The 23,387-nt window shown below is 41.9% G+C and overlaps 1 protein-coding gene across 6 annotated transcripts in view; it reads right to left on the reverse strand.

Annotated features, from left to right (window-relative positions):
- The window catches only part of PDSS2 (decaprenyl diphosphate synthase subunit 2), a 315,097-nt gene that overhangs the window by 275,732 nt on the left and 15,978 nt on the right, over window positions 1-23,387 (reverse strand). For all 6 annotated transcript variants that reach the window (XM_056566243.1, XM_056566238.1, XM_056566241.1 and 3 more), the window contains one exon: window positions 22,195-22,473. In XM_056566243.1, the coding sequence (XP_056422218.1) occupies window positions 22,195-22,460 (266 nt within the window). In that variant the 5' untranslated portion in view covers window positions 22,461-22,473. The remainder of the gene's footprint in view (window positions 1-22,194; window positions 22,474-23,387) is intronic.

Consider the following 23,387-nt stretch of genomic DNA (forward strand, 5'->3'; position numbering starts at 1 on the left):
CAGCTGCAAATATCTATTTGTTGCTATGTAATGGTATTTTAGCAGCTGCTCTCTTGATCCAATGCATGGATCTGTCAGAAATCTTCCTCTATGTGCCTTTATATGCACAAACCCGTCTGTGCTCTGAATGAGCCACAAATCTCTTAATAGAGAGATGATCACGCATAAGTTTTCGTGATATATCTAATGTTTTCATACCTCGTCCAAAGCATTGAACTATTTCACTCTTTTCAGCAGCAGGGAGATCCTTTTTCTTCCCCATTTTGCTTGAAAATGGTGCTCTGCTTAATAATGTGGAACACCCACCTTTAGCAGTTCTACCTTAAATTGGGCTCACCTGGCAATTTAATTATCACAGGTGTCAGAGATTGCTTTCAGTGATCAAATGAGCCCTGAGACACAATGCCATCCATGAGTTAAACTGAAAAACAAAATATTTAATCTTTAGGTCTTAAATAGAATTTGCATAATAAATTGGAACAGGGTGTATATGTGTGTACTAGACTTATGCAACTGATGCATCTAGGTGGTTAGACAGAGGGAAGAGACCCCCTTCTCCCCCCCGTTAGCAGTTAAGATAGCTGCCAGGGTACTATTGAAGGCCCCTACGTGCAATTTGTCAAAAGAGTAGTATTGCACAAACTTGTTTAAGTTCCCTATGGGGACTAAAATGTAAATATAAACACCAGGATATATTATAAAGGCAGCACTAATGCTATAGTATAGGTTGTAAAGAATTTTATTGCTCAGGCAAAGTGACAGATGAAGGGCCCTAAAATCCTAAAGCTTTTAGATTTGGATGAAGTGAGGGCCATTTGGTACACAATGGTCTTCTATTATAGTGGTCCCCAACCCAGTCCTCAAGGCCCATTAACACTCCAGGATTTCCAGTGACTCTATTGACATAGAACAAAAAAACAATTTAATCCTGGGCTGTATGTAGGTGGACCTAGAGGACTGGGTTGGGGATTTCAGCTCTAAGAGACTGAAAGAAGGAAGGAGAACTTGGTAAGCCAGTGGAATGTTAGTATATAAGAAATAAAAACAGGCAGAACCTGACACTTTGGACAACTTCTAAAAATGATTAGTCTATAAAGAAAGATGTATTCTTTTTTATTATAAGATTTAATCTATGCTGCTGTTGGATTTGCACACTTAAACCACAGTCATTCTTAGAGTTGTGAAATCAATACTACAGCCAATATGCAAAAACGGGTGCATAAACAGTGAAGGCAAAAAATTATAGTCTGCCCACTGACAGAAAAATGATTAGATTATTTTAATGGTCGGTTAATTTGAACAGTGAAAGAAAGAACAACAATAAAAACAAAATCCTGAAAACGCATTAAAAAAAGTTATGAATTTATTTGCATTTTACACAGTAAAAAAGAAAAAGTATTTGATTCCATATCAATCAGCAAGCTTTCTGGCTCCCATGTGTCTTTTATAAAGTTTATGAGCTGAGATTAGGAGCACTCTCTTTAAAGGGGTATTCCAGATTTTTTTTTATTTGACTATGCTACAGGGGCTGTAAAGTTAGTGTAGTTCATAATATAGTGTCTGTACCTGAGTGTGACGGTTTTCTCACAATTCTTATGTGATTTTCACCCCAATATTTATATTTAACAGCATACAAAGTGACTGGTGTCTCAGATTTTCCCCAGGTTGCAATGTGGCTGAGACCTGACTCACTAGTCAGCTGATGACAGGGAGCCTGTCTGCTTCAATGGGTGGAGCGATCGCTTGGTGGGAGAGAGATCAATTTGCAACTAATGCAACAGCTGTAGGCACTCTGATTGAAAACCACAGGTCTTTTGAATGGATGCAGCTTATTTATGTTTCAATGAGTGGGATGGCTGATGTGTGGGAGGAAGGAAAATGGAATTGTGGGATTTGTAGTCAAAAAAAGAAAAGTCAAACAGGAAATTGCAGTTCACAAAAAGCTAGCCACAGTGTGATGGTAATCTCACAACACAGCCATTTAGCCCCAAGACAAGCACAGATCCCTCCTAAGCATGTCCATTACTGTCTGCAAGGTACGTACTAAAATCACCTTATGGTGGGTAACCCCTTTAAGGGAGTGCTCCTAATCTCAGCTTGTTACCTGAATAAAAGACGCCTGTCCACAAAATCAACAAATCAGATTTAAAACTCTCCACTATGGCCACGACCCAAAAACTGTCCAAGGATGTCAAGCATAATATTGTACACCTACACAGGGTTTGAATGGGCTATAAGACCTTCACCAGACAGCTTGGTGAGAAATTTACAGTAAGTGTGATCATTCGCAAATGGAAGAAACACAAAACTGTCAATCTCCCTTGGTCGAGAGCCACCATGCAAGATCCCACCTCGTCAAGTTTTAACCGGTTCAGGACACAGGGAGTATCCATACGTCCTGCATCCCGAGTCCTTAAGGACTGAGGGCGTATAGATACGCCCGTGGGAATTCTGGTCCCCGCCGCTAGCCGGTTGGGGACCGGATCGGGATGCCTGCTGAAATCATTCAGCAGGCATCCCGGCACATCGCCCAGGGGGGTCCTGAGACTCCCCCATGTCGGCGATCGGAGAAAATCGCATGTCAATTCAGACATGTGATTTTCTCCAATTCCGGGCTGATCGGGTCTCTGGTGACCCGATCACCCGGAAAATAGGACTGATCGGAGTTGTCAGAAACAGCCCCGATCAGCCTAAGGGATAGTAGTGAGGTCGTAGAGCTGCGATCTCCTCCTATCCCCTGCCATTAGTCAGAACGGAATTCTGACCAATGGCAGCGCAGGACAGCGCATGTCGAGGGGATCGTGGGAAGAAGATGGAGGCCGTACCTGCAGGAAAAGATGCCTGGGGACCCGGGATCTTCGCTGGAGACTGCTGGATCCTGGCTTAGGTAGGGAATCGTCGGTGGGGGGGGGGGGGGGAATTAAAAGTGAAAGTTAAACGATCTTCACTGTGGCAACCACTAGAAAGGCCAAACTGCAACTCCCAGCAAGCGTTTTCGCGTTATTAATTCATAAGGCGACGGTGGTCAGAATTGCGAAAAAGGGCTCAGTCCTTAAGGTGAAAAGGGGCTGCGTCCTTAAGGGGTTAATAATCATGAAATCAGTGAGTAATCAGCCCAGAACCTTACGGGAGGATCTTGTCAATTATCTCAAGACAGCTGGGACACTAGTCACCAAGAAAACAATTGGTAACACCATTCATCATGAAGGACTGAAATTTTGCAGTGCCCACAAAGTCCCTCCTGCTCAAGAAAGCACATGTGCAAGCCCATCTCAAGTTTGCCGGTCACTGCAGGATTTAAATCCATGGCCTAATGTGTTACCAATTGTTTTCTTTGCGATTATGGTCCAATTTCACTTGAGGTTATTGACAAGATCCTACTATGTAGTACTGAGCTGATTCCTCACCACCTTCATGTTCATTGAAATCTCTCAAGGCAAGATCTTGCATTGAGTCCCCGGCCTAGGAAGATTGACAGGTAGTTTGTGTTTCTTTTATTTGTGAATAATCGCACCAACTGTTGTAAATGTCTCCCCAAGATGCTTGGTGATTGTCTTGTAGCCTATTCCAGCCTTGTGTAGGTCTACAATATTGTCCCTGATAACCTTGGCCAGCTCTTTGATCTTGGCCATGGTGGAGAATTTGGAATCTAATTGATTGATGGTTTCTGTGGAAAGCATTTTTACTAAGGGAATTAAATATTTGATCCCTCTCAATCAGCAAGATTGCGGGCTCCAGGCATCTTTTATACAGGTAATCGAGATTAGATGCACTCCCTTTAAGAGAGAGCTCCTAATCTCAGTTTATTCCCTATATAAAAGACACATCGAGCTAGAAATCTTGCTAATTGATAAAGGATACACTACTTATTTCACTGAGTAAAATGATAATTCATAACTTTTTTAAATCTGTTTTCCTGGCTTAGTTTATAAGCTTTATAAATTATAGACTGATCATTTCTTTGCCAGTGGGAAAATGTTCAACACCCACAGGTAATATTCTTTTTTCTTCAGTGTACACTACTTCAGGTGTCTATGTTGTTAAGTAACATTTGTGGGCACAATATGTAGGGCTCCAAGCTAGAAATACAATTTGGGTGCCTTTGGTTTCTGTTTGCACTTGGAAAATATTACATTGGTTCTTGTTTTTAAAGAAATCAGCTCTCTTTCTAATCCTGGATTACCCCTTTCTGTTTGCACTTGGAAAATATTACATTGGTTGCTGTTTTTTTAAAGAAATCAGCTCTCTTTCTAATCCTGGATTACCCCTTTTAGGACACAGCCCACTTTGGCCTTAAGGACACAGGCAATTTAATTTTTGTATTTTCACTTTTTCCTCCTCATGTTCTAAGAGGCATCATTTTTTTTTCTACAAACTCATATGACGGCTTGTTGTTTGTGGGACCAATTATACTTTGTGATGATATCTTTCATTTTACTATAAATTGTATGGCACAACCCAAAAAATATTATTTGTGTGGGGAAGTTAAAAAGAAAACCACAAATTTGCAACTTTTGGAGGGTTTTGTTTTTACACTGTACCCTTTATAGTAGAACTACCATGTTTTCTTTGTTCTGTGGGTCAATGCGATTAAAATAATACTTATGTTAAAGGGGTACTCAGGCCTAATAAAGGGGTACTCAGGCCTAATACAATCTGTCATTGCGCACGCCCACGATCAGACATCTTATTCCCTATCTTTTGGATAGGGGATAAGATGTATTATGGCCGGAGTACCCCTTTAACATGTTTTGATATTATTATACTGCTTTTAAAAAAATATTTTTTTATAAAATAAGTATGTTTATAATTGCCGTATTCTGACCTCCTAAAACCTTCTAACTTTACCATATACATGGCTGTATGAGAGCTCTTTTTTTGCACTTTGATGTGTAGTTTTTATCTGTACTATTTTTGTTTTGATGGAACTTTTTGATCGCTCTTATCAATTTTTTTTACATGTACATGTATATTTTAATAGATTGGCAGCAATATTAGATATGTAGTATGTAGTATTGTAGCAGGGGTCCGATGAGACCACCAAAAGCTCCTGTATAGATGCCGTGATTATGAAATTTATAGGGTTAATGGCAGACATCATTGTGATCGCTGATGTCCGCCATTATCGGTGAGCTCACCGGCTATGTAGCGAGCGCAGCTTCTGCGGTCATTTCATAGCTGTGCCGTGTGCAATGTCACTTGTTGCAGCGCGTGTCCTTAACCCCTTAACGACGCCGGATGTAAATGTACGTCCTGGTGGGCTGGTACTTAACGCACCAGGACGTACATTTACGTCCTATGCATAACCGCGAGCATCGGAGCGATGCTCGGGTCATGCGCTGATAGCAGCCAGGGATGCGCCGGTAATGGCGGACATCCACGATCACGCGGATGTCCGCCATTAACCCCTCAGATGCCGTGATACAGATCACGGCATCTGCAACATCGCGGTCACTAAAATGGATGATCGGATTGCCCGCAGCGCTGCCGCGGCGATCTGGTCGTCCAGAACAGCAGACAGAGGTCCCCTCACCTGCCTCCGCTGCCTTCCACGGGTCTTCTGCTCTGGTCTGCGATCAAGCAGACCAGAGAAGAAGATGACCGATAACACTGATCAGTGCTATGTCCTATGCATAGCACTGAACAGTATTAGCAATCGAATGATTGCTAGTCCCCTATGGGGACTATTAAAGTGTAAAAATAAAAAAATTTGAAAAAAACCTCCCCCCAGTAAAAACATAAATTGTCCCATTTTCCCTATTTCACCTCCAAAAAGTGTAAAAAAAAATATATTTTATATACATATTTGGTATCGCCGCGTGTGCAAATATCTGAACTATTAAAATAAAATGTTAATGATACTGTATGGTGAACGGTGTGAATGTAAAAACAAAAAAGTCCAAAATAGCTGCTTTTTTATAAAATTTTATTCCCAAAATTATTAAAAAATGTATTAAAAGTTTTATATAAGCAAAAATGGTATCAATAAAAAGTACAGATCACGGCGCAAAAAATGAGCCCTCATACCACCGCTTATACAGAAAAATGAAAAAGTTATTGGTCTTCAAAATAGGGGGAACTCCTTGTGAATCACCGTCACTTAAGGACGGAGGGCGTATCCATACGCCCTCCGCATTTCCGATCACCGGCGCTCGCCGGGCGGTGATCGGACCGCAATGACTGCTGATATCTATCAGCAGGCATCCCGTGGCAATGCCTAGGGGGGTCCTGAGACCCCCCATGTCAGCGATCGCGGCAAATCGTTGGTCAATTCAGACCAGCGATTTGCCCGCGATCCGGGCTAATCGGGTCACTGGTGACCTGATCTCCCGGAAAATAAGCATGATGAGACAGCTCCGACCATCTTAAAGCATAGGAGCGAGGTGGCAGTGTTGCTACCCCCTCCTATCCCCTGCCATTGGTCGGTCTGGCTGACCACCAATGGCAGAAGGGGGGCGGGGGGGTTAGAGTTCATTTCCCCCCGCTCTGCCCACCGATCGGAAGTCGGTGAAGAGCGGGGGGAATACTTGCGGCGAGGAGGGAGCATGGTCAGGCTTACCCGGACCGGTGGCGGCATCCTGGACCAGCGGCAGCGGCGACGGCAGTTGGAGCGGCCGGAAAGTGCAGCTTAGAAGGCTGCAGTGAAGATCGCGGCAAGTGATCTTCTCTGTGGCCTTCTAAAAGCTGCAAAACTACAACTCCCAGCATGCCCACACAGCTAAAGGCTGCCTGGGCATGCTGGGAGTTGTAGTTTTGCAACATCTGGAAGGTCACCGTTTGGAGACCACTGTATAGTGATCTCTAAACTGTGGTCCTCCAGATGTTGCAAAACTACAACTTTCAGCATGCACTGACTGTCTGGGCATGCTGGGAGTTGTAGTTTTGCTTTTTAATGTAATCAGACCACAGGTGTGCACATACTGGGTGGTTTCCCTATGTCTCTCTCAGGGCTCCGTCTCCTGAGCACAATAAACCGTAAAATATAGAAACATACAACTGGGAATTGCACTTCAAAAGTTCTTTATCTCAATATTCATTCATATAAACTTGTAACGAGATATACAGAACATAATCACCCGGTGCTCAATGAACTGTTCAGAGATCAATCCACTCGGTGTCTTCAGAACTTTCCATCCAAGACTTGCTGCTTGTTGGACGGTATGTTCCTGGCCATGTGGGCGCTAATTCTGAGGGGGTGTGGAAAAGCTCGCCAACATGCGAGCTGCTGGACGTTTCAGGAGTCTTCTCCCTTTTTGCAACATTTGAAGTGGCACAGTTTGGAGACCACTATAAGATGGTCTCCAAACTGTAGCCCTCCAGATGTTGCAAAACTACAACTCCCAGCATGGCCAGACAGTCAGGGATGCTGGGCGTGTAGTTCTGCAATATCTGGCCCTTCATATGTTGCAGAACTACAACTCCCTGGACAGTCTGGGCATGCTTGGAGTTGTAGTTTTGCAACATCTGGAGGGCCACAGTTTGGAAACCACTACTTAGCAGTCTCCAAACTGTTCTTCCACAGTTGTTGCATAACTACAACTCCAAGCATGCCCAGACTGTCCAGGCATGCTGGGAGTTGTAGTTCTGCAACATATGAAGGGCCAGATATTGCAGAACTACACGCCCAGCATCCCTGACTGTCTGACCATGCTGGGAATTGTAGTTTTGCAACAGCTGTAGGCACACTAGTTGGGAAACACTGAGCTAGAGTCTGTTTCCTAACTCAGTGTTTCCAACCCACGTGCCTCCAGCTGTTGCAAAACCACGACTCCTAGAATGCACTGGGAGTTGTAGTTTTGCAACAGCTGGAGGCACATTGGTTGGAATCACTGAGCTAGAGTCTGTTTTCTAACTCCGTGGTTCCCCACCAGTGTGCCTACAGCTGTTGTAAAACTACAACTCCCAGCATGTACGGTCTGTCAGTGCATTCTGGGAGTTGTCATTTTGCCACAGCTGAAGGTTTGGGGTGCAGGGTACATTCACACGGACGGGAGTTTACAGTGGGTTTCCTTCTACAAGTTTGAGCTGCGGCAAATTTTCCGCTGCAGCTAAAACTCCCAGCGGAAAACTTAGTGTGAACCCCCGCCTGTGTGAATGTACCTTAAAAACACTACACTACACTAACAAATAATAAAAAGTAAAACACTACATATACACCCCCTTACACATCCCCCCCCATAAAAATAAAAAACGTCGGCAGTGTTTCCTAAACAGAGCCTCCAGCTGTTGCAAAACCACAACTCCCAGTATTGCCGGATAGCCATAGACTGTCCTTGCAGGGAGTCTTGCAACAGCTGGAGGCACCCTGTTTGGGAAACACTGCTGTAGGGTTTTATTGTAGGCAACCGGGTCCGCCCCTAGTGCAAATTCCTTATTCAGGCCTCAAATGCGCATGGCGCTCTCTCACTTCAGAGCCCTGTCGTATTTCAAGTAAGCCACTGACTGTCCAGGCATGCTGGGAGTTTAGCAACATCTGGAGGCACCCTGTTTGGGAATCACTGGCATAGAATACCCCTGTGTCCACCCCTATGCAATCCCTAATTTAGTCCTCAAATGCGCATGGCACTCTCTCATTTCGGAGCCCTGTCATATTTCAAGGAAACAGTTTAGGGCCACATATGGGGTATTTCCGTACTTGGGAGAAATTGCACTACAAATTTTGGGGGGCATTTTCTCCCATTACCCTTTGTAAAAATGAAAAATTGGGGGGGGGGGGGGAAACTGCACTTTAGTGAAAAAAATTTTTTTTTTCATTTACACATCCGACTTTAACGAAAAGTTGTCAAACACCAGTGGGGTGTTAAGGCTCACTGGACCCCTTGTTACGTGCCTTGAGGGGTGTAGTTTCCAAAATAGTATGCCATGTGGGAGTTTTTTGCTGTTCTGGCACCATAGGGGCTTCCTAAATGTGACATGCCCCCCAAAAACCATTTCAGCAAAATTCACTCTCCAAAATCCGACTGTCGCTCCTTCCCTTCTGAGCCCTCTACTGCGCCCACCGATCACTTGACATACACATATGAGGTATTTCCTTACTCGAGAGAAATTGGGTTACAAATTTTTTTTTGTTCTCCTATTACCCCTTGTAAAAATTCAAAAACTGGGTCTACAAGAACATGCGAGTGTAAAAAATGAAGATTTAGAATTTTCTCCTTTACTTTGCTGCTATTCCTGTGAAACACCTAAAGGGTTAACAAACTTTCTGAATGTCATTATGAATATTTTGAGGGGTGCAGTTTTTATAATGGGGTCATTTATGGGATATTTGTAATATGAAGGCCCTTCAAATCCACTTTAAAACTGAACTGGTCCCTTAAAAATTCAGATTTTGAAAATTTTGTGAAAAATTGGAAAATTGCTGCTATACTTTGAAGCCCTCTGATGTCTTCCAAAAGTAAAAACATGTCAACTTTATGATGCAAACATAAATTAGACATATTTTGTTTGTAAATCAATACATCATTTATTTGGAATGTCTGTTTTCCTTACAAGCAGAGAGCTTCAAAGTTAGAAAAATGCAAAATTTTTACATTTTTCATAAAATTTTGTAATTTTTCACCAAGAAATGATGCAAGTATCGACAAAAATGTACCACTAACATAAAGTAGAATATGTCACGAAAAAAACTATCTCGGAATCAGAATGAAAAGTAAAAGCATCCCAGAGTTATTAATGCTTAAAGTGACAGTGGTCAGAATTGCAAAAAATGCTCCCGTCCCTAGGGTTATAATGGACTCCGTCCCCAAGGAATTAAATGTACTAATTTGGTGAAAAAGTTTGCGATTTCTTTTTAAGTGCAACAGTAATAGAAAAGTATGTTATCATGGGTATTATTTTAATCGTATTGACCCAAAGAATAAAGAACACGTCATTTTTACCGTAAATTGTACGGCGTGAAAACGAAACCTTCCAAAATTTGCTAAATTGCGGTTTTCTTTTTAATTTCCCCACACAAATAGTATTGTTTTTTTGTTGCGCCATACATTTTATGGTAAAATGAGCGATGGCATTACAACGGACAACTGGTCGCGCAAAAAACAAGCCCTCATACTAGTCTGTGGATGAAAATTAAAAAAAGTAATGATCTTTTAAAGGCGAGGAGGAAAAAAACGAAATTGTCTGAGTCCTTAAGGGGTTAAAGAGGTTAAGTCACCATCAGCTGCCCTGGTATGGCACTATTTAGACACTGTTTAGTGCTAAGTTGGAAACATATATCACTATTTGCACATTGTTTGGCTTTTTATGTGAAATGCATGACACTAACTGGGAACTCTGCAATATCTATGCCCTATTAAATTGCTGCCAAATGCTGTCCGGGCATGCTGTAAGTTGTATGGAGGCACACTGGTTGGGACACACTTCGCTAGACAATGAGATTTAAGGACAAAGTAAAAGGCTGGTTTTAGACAGTTTATCTAAATGCTAAAATACAGACAATATATTTTCGTTATATTTTCTTTACCAAAATATCTCTTAAGTGAAATTCAGTATTATGAAGAATCAGGACACAACACCTGGTGCAAAGACCTGTGCGACACATTGCTTAGTGTATAATCCCTGAGGGGATTAATTGGCTTGAACGTCACAAGCTAAAACATAGTGTAGGTAGCAAGGGATACAAATTCACCATGGTTTAAAAGGAAAAGAAAATCCATTCTACATTTCTGTAACCATGGCAACATGATCGTGTCGTCTGATGTCGATTCAAATCATTAACCAAACAGAAAAGGCAAGGGTCACAGATTTACATCCATCTCAGTCCAAAAATGTGTATTTAAAAAATCAGCATGGTTGCCGGAATTAAAATAAACACTATGTAAATGATTTTCAGTCCTGTTTTCATTACTACTAGCAGCAGAATAGAAAAACAAATGTTTTTTTTTTCTTTAAATGATTAAGCCAATTTCTCCTACATCCAGTTCAAACACAATAAAATAAATTACTAAACCACTGTTCTCCAGATCGCAGAATAAATTTGCTCCACGTAAATTATGGAAATCCTCTAGCTGGTCTTTCATGCTAAATCTCAGTCCTTGTGGTCACATGATATACCCAACATTGCTTCCTAGTCATCCATACAAGCGGCTGTGCTGATCATCTTGTGACTTTTGTATATGCGCATATCTTAACTGTAAGCATCATTTACTTCTATTGTGTTAGTGCAAGCGCTAAAATCTAAGGTCCGGTATGTGTGCAGATATAGTGCAATAAAGATCTACGGACCATAACACTGGATGGATGTTGTATCTGTACAAAAACTAGATGAAACAAGTTTTGCCATTCAGCTTTTGCACAATTACAGAAATACGTGTACTGTTGGAATATAGCAAATTTAAACGCTTCATGACACGGTGTATTTCCGTTTTTTTCTCCTTACCTTTAACAAATCATAACTCTCTCAATTGTGCACCTAAAAATCCATCTGATGTCTTATTCTTTGCACTACCAATACTACTTCGTAATGACAACAGTCATTTTACCCAAAAATCTACGGCAAAACGATGAATAAGATCATTGTGCGACAAAATTGAAGAAAAAACGCCGTTTGTAAATTTTGGGGGCTTCTGTTTTTAAGCAGTACATTTTTCGGTAAAAATGACACATTCTCTTTATTCTGTAGGTCTATACAATTAAAATGATACCCTACTTATATAGGTTTGATTTTGTCGTACTTATGGAAAAAATCATAAATACATGCAGGAAAATGTATATGTTTAAAATTGTCATCTTCTGACCCCTATAACTTTTTTATTTTGCCGTGTATGGGGCGGTATGAGGGCTCATTTTTTGTGCCGTGATCTGAAGTTTTTAGCGGTACCATTTTTGTATTGATTGGACTTTTTGATCGCTTTTTATTCATTTTTACATGATATAAAAAGTGACCAAAAATATTTCCAACTTGGACTTTGGAATTTTTTAGCGCATACGCCATTGACCATGCGGTTTAATTAACAATATATATTTTTAGAATTCTTACATTTCCGCATGCGGCAGTACCACATATGTTTATTTTTATTTACACTTTTTTTTTTAAATGTGAAAAGGGGGGGTGATTCAAACTTTTAATAGGGGAGGTGTTAAATGATCTTATTTTTTATTTTTTTTTGCAGTGTTATAGCTCCCATAGGGACCTATAACACTGCACACACTGATCTTTTACATTGATCATTGTTATCTTATAGGATAACATTGATCAATGATTCTGCCGCTTGACTGCTCATGCCTGGATCTCCAGCACAGAGCAGTCATTCGGCGACCAGACACGGAGGAGGAAGGTAAGGACCCTCCTTGTGTCCTCCAGCTGTTCGGGACGCAGTGATTTCGCCGCGGTGGTCCCGAACAGCCCACTGAGCTAGGTGCTGGGCCCGACCCGCTATGACGCCATGGCCCTGCGTTATAGAAAGGGAGAGGACCCAGGACGTACTGGTACGTCCTGGGTCGGGAAGGGGTTAAGGGTATGTTCACACACAAAAAAACTTGCTGATGCTATAAGATTACTTGCACACATGCAAATAAAATCCACAGCAAGGTACTTTTTTTTTTCCCCTCCTCACATTCTAAGACCCATAACTTTTTTAATTTTTTTTATTTTAGTATTAGGGCTTATTTTCTGCGTGACAAGTTGTACTTTCCACTGATTACTAGGGTAGGGATTTATTTTTTATATTTTTAAAAGTTTTTATTTTTTATTTTTTTATTACACACACACACTTTTTGGCCCTCCTAGGGGCCTATCATAAGCTATCATCAGATGACTTACATAGATCAATGTAAGGCTATTGTATTACAGTGATCCATGAAATCTGTGCTCAATTGCTAAGGGCTGCCAAAAGGCAGCCTTAACCTCTTAAGGACCCATGACGTATGCATACGTCATGAGTCCCGGTCCTGCGATATAATGCGGGGTCACAAGGTGACCCCGCATCATATCGCGGCGGGCCCGGCGTCACAGTGAAGCCGGGACCCGCCTCTAATAGCGCGCGGCACTGATCGCTGTGCCGCGCGATATTAACCCTTTAGCCACGCGCTCAAAGCTGAGCCGCGCGGCTAAAAACGAAAGTAAAAGTGCCCGGCTAGCTCAGGGAGCTGTTCGGGATCGCCGCGGTATAATCGCGGCATCCCGAACAGCTGTAGCACAGGAGGAGGTCTTCTTACCTTCTCCTGTGCTGTCCGATCGCCGAATGAATGCTTCAAGCCTGAGATCCAGGCTTGAGCATTCAATCGCCGAAAACACTGATTGATCCATTCCTATGGAGATGGATCAATCAGTGTAAAAGATCAGTACATGCAATGTTATAGCCCCTTATGGGAGCTATAATGTTGCATAAGAAAAGTGTAAAAAAATCATTAACCCTTTCAATTATCCCTTCCCCTAATAAAAGTTTGAATCACCCGGCATTTCCAAAAATAAAAAAAACATTATGTAAATAATAATAAAAATAAACATATGTGGTATCGCCGCGTGCGGAAATGTCCGATTTATAAAAATATACCGCTTTTTAAACCGCTCGTTCAATGGCGTACGCGCAAAAAAAATTCCAAAGTCCAAAATAGCGCATTTTTGATCACTTTTTATACCACAAAAAAGTGAATAAAAAGTGATCAAAAAGTCTGATCAGAACAAAAATGGTACCGCTAAAAACTTCAGATGACGGCGCAAAAAATTAGTCCTCAAAGCGCCCTGAACACAGAAAAATAAAAAAGTTATAGGGGTCAAAAGATGACCATTTTAAACGTATAAATTTTCCTGCATGTATTCATGATTTTTTTCGGAAGTGATACAAATTCAAACCTATACAAGTAGGGTATCATTTTAACCGTATGGACCTACAGAATAAAGGTAAGGTATCATTTTTGACAAAAAATGTACTGTGTAAAAATAGAAGCCCCCAAAACTTACAAAATAGTGTTTTTTCATCAATTTTGTCGCACATTGATTTTTTTTCCCGTTTCACCGTAGATTTTTGGGTAAAATGACTAATGTCATTACAAAGTAGAATTAGTGTCGCAAAAATTAAGCCATTATATATAATTTTAGGTGAAAATTTTTAAGAGTTATGATTTTTTAAAGTTAAGGAGGAAAAATTGAAAATGAAAAAACGGAAAAAGCCCGGGTCCTTAAGGGGTTAAAGAGGTACTCCCGTGGAAAACTTTTTTTTTTTAATCAACTGGTGCCAGAAAGTTAAGCAGATTTGTAAATTACTATTAAAAAATCTTAATCCTTCCAGTACTTTTTAGGGGCTGTATCCTAAAGAGAAATCTAAAAAAAAAATGCATTTCCTCTGATGTCATGACCACAGTGCTCTCTGCTGACCTCTGCTGTCCATTTTAGGAACTGTCAGAGCAGCATATGTTTGCTATGGGGATTTTCTACTGTTCTGGACAGTTCCTAAAATGCATAGCAGAGGTCAGCAGAGAGCACTGTGGTCATGACATGAGAGGAAATGCATTTCTTTAGATTTCTCTTTAGTATACAGCCCCTTAAAAGTACTGGAAGTACTACAAATCTGTTTAACTTTCTGGCACCAGTTGATTAACCCCTTAACGACCAAGGACGTATATTTACGTCATTGGCCGGCTCGCACGATATAACGCAGGGTCACGCGGTGACCCCGCGTCATATCGGGTCGGTCCCGGCATGTATCTGATGCCGGGACCCGGGGCTAATAGCGCACGGCAGCGATCGCGGTGCCGCGCTATTAACCCTTTAGACGCAGCGTTCAAAGTTGAACGCCGCGTCTTAACCGAAAGTAAAAGCTGCCCAGCTGCTCAGCGGGGCTGATCGGGACTACCGCAGTGAAAATGCATGGGACACGAGCTAGGGCTTTGCAGTGAACAGTGCTGGCAATCAGCGTATGCAATGTTATAGCCCCCTGTGGGAGCTATAACACTGCAAAAAAAAGTGTAAAAAAAAAGTTAATAAATGTGATTTAACCCCTTTCCTTAATAAAAGTTCAAATCACCCCCTTTTCCCATAAAAAAAAAACACCATGTAAATAAAAATAAATATAAACATATGTGGTATCGCCGCGTGCGTAAATGTCCGAACTATAAAAATATATCATTAATTAAACCACACGGTCAATGGCGTACGCGCAAAAAAATTCCAAAGTCCAAAATAAAGTATTTTTGGTCGCTTTTTATAGCATGAAAAAATTCATAAAAAGCTATCAAAAAGTCTGATCAATACAAAAATGGTACCGCTAAAAACTTCAGATCACTGCGCAAAAAATGAGCCCTCATACCGCCCCATATGCAGAAAAATAAAAAGTTATAGGGGTCAGAAGATGACAATTTTAAACGTATAAATTTTTCTGCATGTAGTTATGATTTTTTACAGAAGTACAACAAAATCAAACCTATATAAGTAGGGTATCATTTTAATCGTATGGGCCTACAGAATACATATTAGGTGTCATTTTTACCGAAAAATGTACTGCATAGAAACGGAAGCCCCCAAAAGTTACAAAATGGCATTTTTTCTTCAATTTCGTCGCACAATGATTTTTTTTCCCGTTTCGCCGTAGATTTTTGGGTAAAATGACTGATGTCACTGCAAAGTAGAATTGTTGGCGCAAAAAAAAAAAAACATCAAATGGATTTTTAGGTGCAAAATTGAAAGGGTTATGATTTTTAAAAGGTGAGGAGGAAAAAACGAAAGTGCAAAAACAGAAAAACCCGTGGTCCTTAAGGGGTTAAAAAAAAAGAAGTTTTCCAGGGGAGTACCTCTTTAAGCAATCACAGAGCCAGAAAAAATGCAGAGGACGAGGTAAGGCCTCAGGCTTCCCTAGCAACCCATAGCCCCCCCCCCCCACAATTACATTGCGGGGGGGGGGGCTATGGGACCACTAGACACCAGGAAATAGCGGCATTTAATGTTTAAATGCCATGATCTGTATAGATCACTGTATTTAAAATGACGGACATCAAAGCTTTCTCCGATGTCCGTCATTACCGGCAGATGTCAGCTGCCGATAGCAGTGGTCATCTCCTGGTTATGACGCAGACCCCACCCGCGGGCCCGCGTCATGTCTGCTTACCCGACCCATGACTTACCTGTATGTCATGTGTCAGGAAGAAGTTAAAGGGTACATGATCATCTTTCTAAACATGTCCATTATAAGTATTATTAGTTCCTACATGACATGAAAGGAGAACTATGATTATTTCCCCTGCTGTTTGCACATAACCTAGAGGGATTGTATAAAATTACTAGTATTTTCAAACACTATACTTACATAGTCAAGTTCAACTCTTCCTGACACAACTGTCATCACCAGTAATGCCTCGTTGTTCTGTCACGTGGAATATATATTACGACTGCTAAACTTTATTATTTGTAAAAATCTGTTTTTTTTTTGTTTTTTTGTTTTAGGGGTGCAATTTGTCAGACTTCACAGAGTTTCAAAGGGGAATGAGTGTTAGTGTGTGCATGGTAGGATCGTCTGTAACCTAAGTTGCTGATTTAAAGGGGTTATCCAGGAAAAAAACTTTTTTTTATACATCAACTGGCTCCAGAAAGTTAAACAGATTTGTAAATTACTTCTATTAACAAATCTTAATCCTTTCAGTACTTATGAGCTTCTGAAGTTAAGGTTGTTCTTTTCTGTCTAAGTGCTCTCTGATGACACGTGTCTCGGGAACCGCCCAGTTTAGAAGAGGTTTGCTATGGGGATTTGCTTCTAAACTGGGCGGTTCCCGAGACACGTGTCATCAGAGAGCACTTAGACAGAAAAGAACAAACTTAACTTCAGAAGCTACAGAAGTACTGAAGGATTAAGATTTTTTTTACAGAAGTTATTTACAAATCTGTTTAACTTTCTGGAGCCAGTTGATATATATATATAAAAAAGTTTTTCCAGGATAACCCCTTTAACTCCTTAAGGACATAAATATACATCCTGATCAGCTGAGACTTAGCTCACCAGGACGTACATTTACATCCTATACATGAGGCAAGCACCGGAGCTCACATCATTCATGGCAGGTCCCGGCTGCTATCAGCAGCCGAGGACCTGCCGGTTATGGCAGACATCAGCAATCGTGCTGATATCTGCCATTAACCCTCAATCAATACAGATCACGGCATCTGCGGCAATGCAGTGCTTTAAATGACTGATCTAATCGCCCGCACGGCCGCGGGGATCAGATTAGCCAAGATGGCAAAGGTCCCCTCACCTGCTTCCGTCCGTCACCAATGTGACAAATTACCCTCCTGATGTTGTTGCAGATGCAACGAAACATGTAGAGGGATAATTTAAGTGTTTTTTTAATAATTGAATAGACTATCAATAGTGAGCACTGTAAGCTCCTGATAACAATAGAATAGCTAGGAAGGAAAACCCAGCGGCAGATAAGGCATGAGCCATAATTTTAAAAATTCAAAGTGCACCTTGATATTTAATGAAGTATTAAAAGTGAATACCTGGGCTGAGGCCCGAGGGTTTGATTGAAAACATTTGGTAGGCCCCTAGGGGGAAAAGTGTACCTGTCATTAACAAAAACCTTTTATATATGTAGAAAATAACATTATATGTATATTTGTAATATACATTGGATAAAAAAATGTTTGTCTTTGCAGCTATTGCCTGTGTGTCTCTGTAAAGAGACAAAATACAGGAAGTGTTGGTGGACAAGCAGGGCTCTGTGCAGTGAGGACAAGTAGGACTGTGTGCACTAAGGCTCTGTGACATGCTCCCAGCCCACACAGCAGGATGATTGACAAGCCAAGAGCCTGCAAAGGGCCCTGCTAGTCCTGCCCTCACTTCCAATATTTGGCCTCCGTGATACAGAGACAATAGCTGCAGGGACAGCATTTCTTCACTCAAAAATATACACATATTACAAATATTTATATAATGGTATTATCTGCATTAAATAAAAAGTTTTTTCTAACAACAGGTACAATTTAAGACAGGAAGAAGCGTCCGTGTGACGTGAAACAGTCTGTTGTCTGTTTTCCCTCCCCTGCACAAGCACCTTTTCTCCTGCTATTGGATAAGAAAATGTGTGAAGCGATCGGTGTTGGGGGGGATCCCATCGGAGGATGCTGGGTTAAACCTGTAGATGCTGCGGTCACCGAGACCGCAGCGTCTATTAGGGTAACAGAGGGATGGAGCTCCCTCTGTCACTGATCGGCGCACTGCAAAGTGAAAGCAGAGTGCCGATGGTTGCCATGCAACTGGAAGCCTAGCACTGGCCTCCGTTGTCATGGCGACATGAGCGATCATTCTCTACCTAAGGTAGGGACTTTTCTATCCTATGCCTGTCAGTACAGATGTGAACTCCATTGAATTATGTGTATAATAGTTAAAAAAATTTTTTTTAAAAGTGTGGAAAAAAAAGTGTGGAAAACAAAAGTGTGAAAATAAAAAAAAGTGAAAGAAAAATAAAATAAATGTGAAAAATAAAAGAAAAAAAATGTGAAAAAATTATAAAATAAATGATATATGTGTATACTACACACCGAAAAATAGTCTTCCCCAAATACATCAACATGTCCCGCAAAAAGAGTCCTCACACAACTGCATCAGTGAAAAAATAAAGTTACAGCGCACAGAATACGTCGACTTAAAAAAAAGTTATGCCATAAATTAACTAAAATATAAAAAAAAGTATATAAATTTTATATCGCCGTAATCGCATCAACCTGCAGTGTAACAGTAACATGTCATTTATACCGCATGACGAACGGCCTAAAAAATACAAATAAAAAACAACCGCAGAATAGATTTTTTCTTTTATGTATACCACCTCATAAAAAATAAAATAAAAAAACGATTAGTGTCACATGTACCCCAGAATGGTACCAATGAAAGCGTCAACTTGTCTCCCAAAAATATTTTAGCACCCGAAGACCCCTGTAATTTTATATGATGCCAACAAAATATCCTAAACTAAAACGATGCCCTAAAATCCACACAGCACGCCTTCATGTCTGAGGCCTGTGTGAGAGACATGTAGCACTCAAAGGCCACATATGGGATACTTCTAAGTCAACACCTACTGTGTTACAGAAAAATGGATTAAAATGCAACATCTACAACAAAATAAAATGTTTAAATTCCGCCTCCACTTTGCTTTTATTTCTGCGAAACGCCTAAAGGGTTTATAAACTTCTTTAATGTCATTCTGACAACTTTAAGGGGTGCAGTTTATAAAATGGGGTGCTTATGAGGTGTCTTATATACAGGCCCCTCAATTCCACTTCAGAACTGAACTGGTCCCTGAAAAATCAGATTTTGCAATTTTCTTGAAAATCTGGAAAATTGCTACTAAACTTATAAACCCTCTAACATTCTAAAAAAACGCTAAATATATCAATCAAAATTTACCACTAATGTAAAAGTGCAATATGTCAAGAAAAAAACAATCTCAGAATCGGTTTAATAAATTCCAAATATTATTACCAAATAAGTGGACGCATGTCAGATTTTGAAAATTTGCCTTGGTCATTAAGGTCAAAACAGGCTATTGAGTAAAGGGGTTAAAGGGGTATTCTGGGCAAAAAAACATTTTATCCCCTATCCAAAGGATAAGGGATAAGATGTGTGATTGCGGGAGGCCCGCCGCTGGGACCCCGCGCGACCTCCCTGCAGCACCCACATTCTATGCAGGAGCTGCGTCTCCAGTTGCCGGGACTGGGGACGTGACGTCACGCCAAGCCCCCTCTATTCATGTCTATGGGAGGGGGCGCGACAGCCATCACGCCCCCTCCCACAGACATGAATGGAGAGGGCGTGGCGTGACGTCACTTCCCCAGTCCCGGAGGTTTCCGAAACTGGAGACGCAGCTCCCGCATAGAATGCGGGTGCTGCAGGGAGATCACGGGGGTTCCCAGCGGCAGGCCCCCCGCAATCAGACATCTTATACCCTGATAGGGCATAAAATGTTTTTGCCCGGAATACCCCTTTAAGTATATAAAACCTGACTGATATTGGATGTATGTGGTAAAAAAATGTATAAAAGGAGATGTCAGGTACAGACTATTCCTATTCCATCCTGCCCGGGCTGCAAAAAAAAAAGAGAAAATAAACTTTCACTTACCTTCCTACGCTCCCCCAGAGCTCCGCAACAGCTGATCGGTCGGCCGGGCTGTCTACTTCCTACTTCCCTTGGCCCGGGAAGTCACACAGTGCTTCAGCCTATCACCGGCCGCAGCGATGTAGGGAAGTAGGAAGTAGACAGCCCGGCCAACCGATCAGCTGTTGCGGAGCTCCGGGGGAACGTAGGAAGGTAAGTGAAAGATTGTTTTCTCTTTTTTGCAGCCCGGGCAGGATGGAATAGGAATAGTCTGTACCAGACATCTCCTTTAATACTTTCCAGAATTCTGATGTATGACAGGAATTTTAGGAGGAGGAGACCATAGGGAGCAATAGTGTGGCAAAAATGGTAACTATCAATGTTTAAGATGTAGGGTTAGTGTTACTATGTGTGTAAGAACCCTGTTAGGGTAGGTTCACACTACGTTTTGTACTTACGGTTCCCGTATATGGCTGGGAGGGAGGAGGGGGGGTGGGGCTTAATCGCGGCGCCCGCACTCAGCCGCATACGGTAACCGTATTTAATGCATGTCTATGAGCCGACCGGAGTGAACCGCAGCCTCCGGTCAGCTGCGTTTTCGGCCATATGCGGTTTCCCGACCGCAGGCAAAAACGACCGCGTTTTTGCCTACGGTCGGGAAACCGCATACGGCCAAAAACGCAGCTGACCGGAGGCTGCGGTTCACTCCGGTCGGCTCATAGACATGCATTAAATACGGTTCCCGTATACGGCTGATTGCAGGCACCGCGATTAAGCCCCGCCCCCCTCCTCCCAGCCGTATACGGGAACCATAAGTACAAAGCGTAGTGTGAACCTAGCCTAACCTTCTTTCCAGTTTTCAGCCAATAGCTCAAATACTCCTGTCTGTTTTAGATATATAAAAAAATTCTTCTTACAACGGGCCTGCAGACTTTGGAGCAGCATGTTGCCTGTGTTTATGGGCCGTAAGTTTTGCCCTTGTCAACTAAGTTTTCCAGTCACGAGTAAGGATGTATAAAACATCGAAACCGTGTCATACGGTCACCCGTTCACCCACACTAACCCAATACACCGGGTTATAGTGCAGGTGAACAGGAGATAGATACGGGGTCCCTGACTCATATACATACCTGCAGTCCGGCGCCTGGTCCCTCTGAAGATCCTCTTCTGTCTTCTCTGAATTGCGCTCTGGAGATGGGTTCGCCGGCTGGATTTGAATATACATAGTCACTGGTCACATGAGCGCTCAGTAGGTACAAGCCCTCATGTGACCAGCGATCATGAATAGTCAAATCCATTCGGCAGGCTCGCCTCCAGCGCGCAATTCAGAGAAGACAGAACAGGATTTTCAGAGGGACTGGGTGCCGGACTGCAGGTATGTATATTAGTCAGAGAGCCCGCATCGGTCTCCTGTTCACCCACACTATAACCTGGTGTATTGGGTTTAGTGTGGGTGAACGAATGACCGTTTTCTTTTAAACTTAAGAAATAAGGATTTTAGTTTATGGAGCTGAAGAATCTTATTATGGAGGATCCTTTATCTTTTAAAATATAAGATAACTTTTTTTAATCCTTTAATTTGGTCTAGGGCTACCATAGCGCCCTTCCTGAATTGCTGTACATAGCAGCTAATGAAAGTAAATGGGATTGCACGGAAACCAGCAAGTGGCCACAACCACAACTGGACATTTGTGACCGCATTCAGCTACAGCTCAGCAGCATGACATGACAGTCTTTGCCAAAAGTCACTATGTAGTCCTAGTCTTACTGAAATCGTACTCCAACTTCAAATAGTCCTTTGTAAAAAATTAAAGGGGTACAGCATTTCCATCTGAAAAAGTTACTCCCACTGGGAACCCCACCTATCCCAAGAACAGGGACAAAATTCTCACCAGAGTGAATGATGCCTTGACCTTGTCAATGTTCAGTAGCCCCATACAGAGTAGCTCAGGATAAGTGCAAAAATAGTACTGTAATATGGACAAATGGTTATAAAAATTCTTACAAAATAAAGGATTGGACAGCAAGGCTTTAACGGCCTGACTGAAAATTAAGCAATATGTATCACAATAAAAAATACACCTCCAAAATTAAATTGATAATAGTTCATCAACAGATATTTATCCTAAAAAGGCCTTTTGTTTTGTGTCTTGTGCAAACACAGTACATTACCTGGCCGTATTCAGTAAAGGATGCTTGGTTCCCACCAGTTTTCTGACTTGCATTGCTATGTTGCTCAGTTCATCACTCAGAAGACAACGAAGACTCATGAAGGACGTTGGATAACCCACAATTTTTTCTGCATCAGACACAACTTTGCTCCATTGCGTAGTCGTAGGAGAGCCAGAAAAGAGGCTGATTGCCCTTCTTGTGCAAAAAACACTAGAGCTGTGTTTAAAAATTCCCAAAGGCCACATCGCACACTTCATCAAAGACATTGTACCACCACACCTGCCCAAAATATAAACATATATAAAATATATTTATCGATATATTTATATTAATTTATTAGATTTTTTAATTATTCATAAAATATAGTTAATAACTGTTTCTGCATCTCCAAAGGTTAAAGGGGAACTCCAGCAAAACTTTCATTTCTCATATATGCCCGGGCTGCCAGAATAACAATAGTAAACTTTGAATTAACTTCCGCCGTTCCCTCGATGCCCTGGAATCTGTCTCCAGTCCTTCAGCTCGGTCTTCTTTGCTTTTGGTCCCTGACACGTCACACTGCGTTTAGCTACTCGTTGGTTGCAGGAACATCTTGCCTCGGCCGGTGATAGGCTGAGCGGCAGAGTGATATGACGGGCTTGAGCGTCTGGCGGTTAGCTAAGTGCACTGTAACGTGTCTGGCACCAAAGGCTAAAAAAAGACTGGGGCTGAAGGATGGGAGACTGATTCTAGCAGCATAAAGGGAACAGAGGAAGGTAAGTCAGAGTAGGGCTGGGCGGTATATCGATTCATACCGAAATTTTTGTGCTGCACGATATGAATTTTTCCCCATACCGCAATACCGGTTTGGCCCCTCGGGAATAAATGAACCAGCCCAGTGCTGCGCTGTCCCCACATCGGGGAACTAATCATATGTGACCCGCAAGTGCTGTTCTGCCCTTCCCTCAATTAATTATCAGCCCAGCGCTTTCCCCATCGGGGTAAATACTCACATGTCACCCGCAAGCGCTTCCCTCCTCTTCCCCCTGTTTGTTGTGGCCGCCGGCGCTGACACTCTATACCAGTGGTCTTAAACCTGCGCAAAACTACAACTCTCAGCATGCCTGCACAGCCAACGGCTGTCCGGGCATGCTGGGATTTGTAGTTTTGCAACATCTGGAGGTCCGGAGGTTGAAGACCACTGCTCTATACTG

This window comes from Hyla sarda, chromosome 3 (assembly GCF_029499605.1).
Source record: "Hyla sarda isolate aHylSar1 chromosome 3, aHylSar1.hap1, whole genome shotgun sequence".
In the NCBI taxonomy this organism is placed as follows: Eukaryota; Metazoa; Chordata; class Amphibia; order Anura; family Hylidae; genus Hyla; species Hyla sarda.